At 33.4% G+C, this 8,712-nt stretch overlaps 1 protein-coding gene across 1 annotated transcript; it reads left to right on the forward strand.

Moving 5' to 3' along the window:
• Positions 1-3,802: 3,802 nt before the first annotated feature.
• On the forward strand, positions 3,803-5,908 carry LOC132720548 (uncharacterized). Its single transcript, XM_060704707.1, has one exon. The coding sequence runs from the start codon at positions 3,899-3,901 to the stop codon at positions 4,754-4,756; it is 858 nt and encodes a 285-aa protein (XP_060560690.1). The 5' UTR covers positions 3,803-3,898; the 3' UTR covers positions 4,757-5,908.
• The last annotated feature ends 2,804 nt before the right edge of the window (positions 5,909-8,712 follow it).

The raw sequence follows: 8,712 nt of genomic DNA on the forward strand, positions 1-8,712 counted from the left end.
TTAATAGAAGTGCTTTACGTGATCGCACATTTTTATCTAGCCAATGTTTACGAAGTAGATGTTCACATTGTAACAATATAATTGTTGGTTCCCAATTTAATAGCAGCATAACAGGTAGTTCTTTTGATTTACACAATGATGTTAATTGTACTACGCGTAATGTAATTTACCTCATTACATGTAAAGGCTGTAAAAAGCAATACGTAGGTCAGACTAATCAAAATGTATCATGCAGAATGAATAAACATAGATTTGATATAAGAAATTGTGACGTTAATCCAGTTTCACATGTTGCGATCCATTTCGGATCAAACGATAATAAGTGTTCATTGTCAGATTTTTCATTTTTACCTATAGAAATTATAGACAACAACATGGACCGGTTATGTAAAGAATCTTTTTGGATCCATAAATTAAATACTATGATTCCAAATGGACTAAATAATAAAGTATTGTTTGATTTATAATAGGTTACATGAATATTAATATGTTTGTCTATTATCTTATTTTTATTAACACTGTCTAATAGACATCTGTATCACTGTTGATCCATTTTAATTCATGTACCAGCTTTATTTATAGCATAAATATTTGTTTCTACATGTTATCATAGTTTTGCCGCTAAACGCCATAACGTTTTTCGCGCGTTTAACGCGTGTTCCGTTATGACGTCGCTTCCGGTAATTTTATTATGTTTTGCACTGATGAAGGCATATAGCCGAAACGTTTGCAATTAAATTAAATTACTAAATGTTCGTGTTTGTGTGGCTTGTCTGATTATTTTTTTTGTGTGTATTTATTGGGATTCATCACATTCAGTGATAGTTCTAGTACATGTCTGTATATGGCTGTAAAGTTTTTTCATTTTTTTTTTCATATAAAATTGTTTACCTGTTTGGTATAATGTACATGTTTTACTAAAATAGTCCTCTCGTGAGTTCTGTCAACGCATATTCTTTCAACAAACATAGCTTAGAAACGTAAAAGTTGAAGTAGCACATTTTGGCTATTAATTAATTTCCTGTATGCTCACCAACATTGAATCATATACAAAATGTACATGGCATAATATATATTTCCATGGTACATCCACGAGCTTTTAATTAAATGGTGTAAAAAGCTTGAACTGGCAAATTATACCATAAAATCAAAAAACCTACAGTCATGCTATGTTCATTCACTGAAAGTTATATTCAAACATGTATATCGAGTGTTTTGACGCACAAGTGTAAGTGCATTTTGTATGTTCTATTTCGTTATTCACAAAATTTTCAACTGCTATTGATAATTCTAAGGCTTAGATGGATCAGTTTTTTATATTTGAGATCTCCAAACATAACTATTTCAAATTAGTTGGCAATTTAGTGAAAGGCATGGATCGACTGGTACCAAAAGTCCATTTTACCCGAGCAATAACTACCCACAGGTACCCGCCAAGTATTCAAAGAAGAAGAAGAGGATTTATACATATCGAGGGAGATTCAGGTCAGAACATTACGTAGTGCAAGAATATCTTGTAGTTCATGCGACATCATTAATTATTATATCTGAACGTGCGTTTAGCATGATAGTTCTATTTTTTCCAAAGCAACATTCATATCTTATTCATTTTATCTTTGAAAAACAGAAACAGATGCGGCACCGTTTTGTATTAGAGCCTCTGCCTGAACCATTTCCAAAAAACAAACAACATTCTTTCTCTGTTACTGGTCCGATTTGAATGTACGGGTGATTGTGTGGGTGTGTATTCCAACAAGGCTGCAAGACAAACACTCTCGGATTTTTCCTTTTATTATGTCTGTATGCGTAAAGTCTAAACAAAATGGAAGAAATTGGTTTTCCTTGTGAACTTGTGAATAGGTATATAAACATAAAGCACAAGGCACTTCCGTGACGTCACGACTTGAGCAAATATATAACAAATGAATGCGCGTTCTTATAGAAAACCAGTCATTCTACCAATTATATAGTTTTATGCCCTTTAATGAACTTAAAGATGAACGTGATTCTTATATAATTATCAAGTAATGTACCTGCATGCAATTTAAAAAAAATAATTTACACATGTAAAAGAATATCACGGGCCTAAGTCGCTAGAACATGGAATACGACAAATTCAATGTGTTTATTTAACTCATCTAGATCTTTACAAGAGTTACATAATCTGGTAAGAAATAAAGATTATTTAAGAATATGCAATAAAAACATGTACCAGAAATAATACGGAGAATAAGTACTATATTCTACACATGATTTAAATGTTTTTCACAAATATATTTTTAGAATGTGTCATTGAATTAGTATGCTTATTCATCACATATTCCAAATTGAAAATACTAGGAAATTTATAAAGTCTGGATCTAAGTATCTTTTTTTCCTTTCATTTTTAGCGAAGGGCGTTGTCAAAGACAATGAAAATCATTGCCTATACAAGAATAACACAAAATACATATTCTACTCGATGGCACCCCGTTCTATTTCAAGTTGCAGCAAGAAATATGATTTTTAGTTCTAAACTTTAATCAAAAATCATAATGAGTTTTTTTTGCAAGATAATTTTCAAAACAAAACAAAATATGCTTAAACAGCAAAGTTTCACTTTTCACAAGTTGATATTTGGAAACATCATTTCCTGTATCATTTTAAATTGTCTAATTATCAATATTAACAATCAGTGATAAAAGAACAATTATTATCATAAATGTGCTCGGGAATATTGTAACTCCGGCGCCAACTCCCACAGTTGCTTTCTTTTTCTTTGGGTTGCAATCACATGTTGCAGCGGTCGTCCGGAACAGAAGAGTTGAACATGTCTGCCGATTAGTGACTGGTACACATGTTTTGTTGTTGGATTCATCAATTGAGTACTCCATGTAGAGATCACATTCTGTCATATTGGTGACAATGGTGTTATGGGTTGATAGGCAGTTGGTAAGCTGATGTTGAGAATTGTCTAAGGACTGAATCTCCCTATCAAAGTCGCTTGTACCACATAATGGACACTTGTTGGTGCTTGCACCTACAGGTGCTTCCCAATTCTGCATTCCACAGATTCTGGCTATAGAGAAGAAATACGGTTTGTACGCTATGACGGCAGCTGTAGTTTTCGGCATTATTTCATCGAAATCGTACTTTCCGTCTGAAGACTTCTTTAATGCGATGATCGCGTGCTCCCCTACTCTCATAATAGATTGGACCAGCGTCCCGGAACAGTCGTCACGTGGTGCTATACCAGCTATAGTGATGATTTCCTCAACATCGTCGTCCCACTTCTTGAATACACATGACACTTCAAACACAGCGTCAATTACGTAAATTTTCTTGCCGTCAACAAAGGTTTTATGCGGCATATGGCTTATTGTTTTACCATATACCACATACTTGGATTGAATTAGCCTCTCCATAATACTCATATCTAAATATCCCTGTATAAGACAACCACTTGTATAAGAAACACAAAGTCCTATGAAAAGTATCTCCGCGATTTTCACATGTCCCATTTTGAGTTGATAATCACTTTTTTCCTAACAACAAATAACTATATACTTTACAATGATGATCTGCCTGTTTTACCCACAGTCATCTGCATACATTCAAATGTCTTCATAAAGTTCACACTTTAGTTCAACTTTAATCTTCTGAAGTAAGCTAATCCATATTATAAATGAATTTTAAACATTACAAAATTAATGTATAATGATAATACAAAAGATTCAAAATTTTGTAATCGTGTTTAATCTGTGAATTTAATCTGTTAATCTATTACCTCTACCTATTTTTTCAAAGCATTGGTTACTACATACATTAAACTGCATATGACCTTAAAAGTACAAAACTGGAGTTTTAGTGGTACATTGGTTGAATAACTGAAAATCATTTTTAAAAAAAGAAGTAAAAAATGGAGCAGTGTGTAAAATATTTATTGCTACTGGGCATTGTGTTCGGTTTCATAGTGAAAGATGTTATCTTATCGAAATGTTCAATTTCCAAAGACTGGACAGAACTTTCTATGGAAGAACGACTACTCATGTCAGATAGTGTAGTGTATGGAAAAACAAAAGAACATCGGGCGAACGTCAGAAACATCGGCGGAAAATCTTATTATGAAATAGACGCTGTTTTTGAAGTGTATTGTGTGCTGGAAGCCGGCGAGGATCCGATCACGGAGGAGATCATAATTGAGAGGGTCGCGCCAAGAGATGGTTGCTCTGGTACTAAAGAGCATATGAAGATAGGCGAAGAAGCTATTGTAAGCTTACAGATGTCTTACGGTGGAAAATACCAGTACGACGAAGTTATGCCAACTCAGAGCGCCACCTTCGCTGCGACCAAAGACAGTCTCTATACCATTGCGTCATTATGTAATATGCAATTATGGACTTCGCCTTCAAATGCCACTGTCGACAGATGCCCGATTTGTGGCCGAGGAGAGTTCTCAAAGAGCGTAATGGAAGGCAACCAGAAAAATACAAACCCTTGCCTCTTTGACGGTATCAACTTTTTAAACGATACGAACTGTAACATGTTTGCTTCTAGCAGCTTAGACGCTGACAGCTTGTGTATTCCTCAAAACACGCTGAAAACATGCACAAGAATCGTGTACCAGGCACCGAAAGTTACATGCGAGTGTACTGGGGGAAATGACCATAGAAATGTTGATCTTAGCGGGTTTGGAGACATTGACGCTGCTCTGAATGTTCTACCATGTTTAATTACAATCTTCATCAGTTTTGTTTGTGTTTTCCTTGCATTGTAAACTTCTTTGAAACTGATGTGATGGCTCATTCCTTATAAGTGTCACTAAACATGTCTAAAAAACAAAACAAATTGAATTCACCAGTCACAAAAAATGTAGGAAACAGTTTCATACTTTTTCAGTTTTCATTTAAAATGGATCTCCCTCTGCTAGGGAAAAGTTGATATCGTTATTTATCTGTTAAAACCACAAATATGATCTTGGTCACTTTCATTATTTGTTGATGTGTTTTTAAAGTGACCGTTTAGGAGCATGACAAACATATCCTGTATTTATCTATATAGCTGTATTCTGGTAATTGTTAAAATCAAATTTGCCACAGTTTCCATCATATCTATAACAGTCTGGACTGAAGATCAAATATGACTAAATCTCTACACTTGTAATATGGTACATGTACTAAGTTTACTCATTTTTTAATATTCAGTTGCTGTGTAATAATTGTAAAATTGTACATCAAAATTCAGTCGTATATAATAATGAAATGTACCGTGTAAATGCAATTTATTTCACATATGATGTATCCATTATATTTCTATGTCTTTTTCTACGTAAGAATTGTTTTAATTTAATAGATAAATAGAAAAAAATTGTTCAGTTTTCAGTCAAGAGATATGCCTATTTTGGTAGAGTTGGGAGGTTCCTACATTGAGTAAACTTAGTGTAAACTTCAGACTTTTTCTCAACTGAATACAAAAAACAAGATACTTCAAAGCTATCAAAGGGTTTTCGAAAAAAAAGCTATTCAAATCGTAAACTGCTACAACATAAATTTACAATGACCTGCAATACATGTAACTATAATATATGCAAAAGTCCCCGTATTAATGTTTTGTAGCGTATTTTGAGTGGTTTTGTCAAATGCATATTCCTTTCCATTTTAGAAAATCTAGATTTTGGTTAATGTATTTTGGAGACATAACTTTTTCTAAAAAAAATAAAGGATGTTTACAGGATCTGTAAATTTATAAATTGACCGAACAAACGCGAGTTGGATAAAAGCTTTGTCAGTATTATATGAATTTGAAGTCTTATCTAAATCGAAATTACCTTCACTTTCCGATAGTAAAATGTTTTCCTACCAATAAGTGAAGGTAATTTTATTCTAAACAACAAAGTCTACAAATTTATATCTGTCATACAAATAAAATGTTTAAACAAGATCGTTTCTTTTCTATTCCCAGTACAATTATCTTTTCCATTGAACACTTTGTAATGCGGTGTTAAATATCACGTGTTCAGACAGGCACACCAGTAAAATTGGGACCACTCTTACTACCCCTACAGTCAAACATTTGTGTAAAACCTTTTTTTTTTCGAAACGAAATCATACCATATATAGAGACTTCCTTATATTTTTAATAACCTCTAAGTGTGACCTTAACCTTTAACCTAGAGACCAGGTTCATGCACGCCACACTGCTTCTCATAGTGGTGAGCATTTCTATGAAGTTTCATTAGAATCCCTCCATGCGTCTATGAGATATGCTCTGGACAGAATCTCTATATTTTATCATCTTTAGTGACCCTGACCTTACATATATTAACCTTAATTAAACGTTTCACAACGGTAGTCATGATAATGACCATTTGTGTTTTAATCCCTCAGTCCAAGTACCATTTTCATATTTTATCTGAACTTTGGACCCCTATGTGTGACCTTGACCTCGGTAGCAGGGACTTGAATTTTTCAATGACCTCGAAGTGTGACCTTGACCTTTGACCTAGAGACCTGGCTTATCCTCGTGACACAGCTTCTCATATATAGTGGTGAACATTTGTATGAAGTTTCATTAAAATTCCTCCATGCATGAAGGAGATATGCTCTAGACAAAATATCTATATTTTATCATCTTTCGTGACCTTGACCTTGCATATATTAACATGTTTCACATCCGTAGCCATGATAATGACGTTTTGTGCTTCAGTCCCTCAATGATTGATGACTAAATGGTCCAAATACACATTTTCATATTTTATCTGAACTTTGACCTTGACCGCAGGACCTGAATTTTGCACGTGACACTGACTCACAATTGTCAACATTTGTGCCATGTTATACTGAAATCCTTCTAAGCATGAAGAAGTTTTGCTCCAGAAAAGTGTGTTTCATTGACCTCCAAGTGTGACCTTGACCTTTGACCTGGTTCATGTATGTGACAGAGCTTCTCATAGTAATGCGCGACATAGCTTCTCATTGTTATGAACATTTATAAAAATTATGAAGTTTCAATAGAATTCCTCAAATCCTCAATGCGTGAAGGAGATCTGCTTCGGACAAAATTGGACACCGCCTGGCCTCCTGCCAGGGGCGAAACTATAATACGACTTTTTTCTCAAACGGGCAATAATTCTGTGAAAATCCAATTAAAAATTATGGGCCTTAAACAGTGACATTCTATTATGCTCTCAAATAAATGTAATAAGTTTCAACCAGTTCCCTTCATTGGTTATACCTACTTGCAAGCAGAATTAAACCACTGTGAAGCCAATGCCCAAGTACAATAGCACTCCCTATTCTTCTAATAGTTGATCTAACAAGAGCTGTCGGTAGGACAGCACGCTCGACTATTCTAAGTGCTTGATAGTAAAAGAGCCTTGATAATGATAAATTTTTTAAGTTGACAAAAGGTCTAATTTTTTGTTATAAATTCATGTTATAGGCCTTAGAGAGAGTCTAATTATACAGTATTGGCTTGACTATTCAGAAGGTAATGTCACAAGGGTGTTTTATTGAGTAAGATAATACTAATTACCTATGAATACATAAATATGACAGAAAAGGTACAAAGGCTTGTTATTAAGATGTTTTATCAAGTAAATCACTGCTTTATTATTATAAAATTGTCCCAAAAAAGGCACAAACCCTTCAGTACTTATTGAGATAACAGCTTACAAGCAAAACTTAACCATGAATTTCTAAGTTGAAAAAGGGGAGAAAAATCAGCCTAAATGCAAGATAGAATTATGGATCTTTGTCAGTGACCTACAATTATGACCCTAAATGCATATGTGAAGTTTTAAATAAATATCTTTAATAGTTATTGAGATATGTAAAACTTGCATGAAAACATTAACCAAGAGACTAAGTAGAAAAGGGGATATGAATTAGCCTTAATGCAAGATAGAGTTATGGAACTTGGTCAGTGACATACAAGTATGACCCTCCAATTATGACCCTAAGTGCATGTGTAAAGTTTCAAGTAAATATCTTTGAAGACCTTTAACCAAAATTTCTAAGTTTCAAAGGGGCAAATAATTCTGCAAATATTGCAGGCAGAGTTATGCAATTTTGCAAACTGATGTTCATTGTTACTATAAAAAAAGTATTTTAAATTTCAATTGAATATCTCAAGCAATAATTGAGATATTTGACTTTACAAAAAAACTTTAACCAAAATTTCTAAGTTCCAAAGGGGCATAATTCTGTCAATATTGTAGGCAGAGTTATCCAACTTGTCAATCTGATGTACCTTGTTACTATAAATAAGTATTGTAAGTTTCAATTGAATATCTCCAGCAATAATTGAGATATTTGACTTTACAAAAAAACTTTAACCAAAATTTCTAAGTTAAAAAGGGGCATAATTCTGCAAATATTGTAGGCAGAGTTATCCAACTTGTCAATCTGATGTACCTTGTTACTATAAATAAGTATTGTAAGTTTCAATTGAATATCTCAAGCAATAATTGAGATATTTGACTTTACAAAAAAAACTTTAACCAAAATTTCTAAGTTAAAAAGGGGCATAATTCTGTCAATATTGTAGGCAGAGTTATCCAACTTGTCAATCTGATGTACCTTGTTACTATAAATAAGTATTGTAAGTTTCAATTGAATATCTCAAGCAATAATTGAGATGTTTGACTTTACAAAAAACTTTAACCAAAATTTCTAAGTTAAAAAGGGGCATAATTCTGTCAATATTGTAGGCAGAGTTATCCAACTTGTCAAT

Source organism: Ruditapes philippinarum, unplaced genomic scaffold (assembly GCF_026571515.1).
Source record: "Ruditapes philippinarum isolate M1 unplaced genomic scaffold, ASM2657151v2 ctg4908_1_1_1_1, whole genome shotgun sequence".
Lineage (NCBI taxonomy): Eukaryota > Metazoa > Mollusca > Bivalvia > Venerida > Veneridae > Ruditapes > Ruditapes philippinarum.

Bases quoted from the DNA above. Each gene is read 5' to 3' on its own strand.
- LOC132720548 (XM_060704707.1), top strand. From the start codon at position 3,899: ATGGAGCAGTGTGTAAAATATTTATTGCTACTGGGCATTGTGTTCGGT.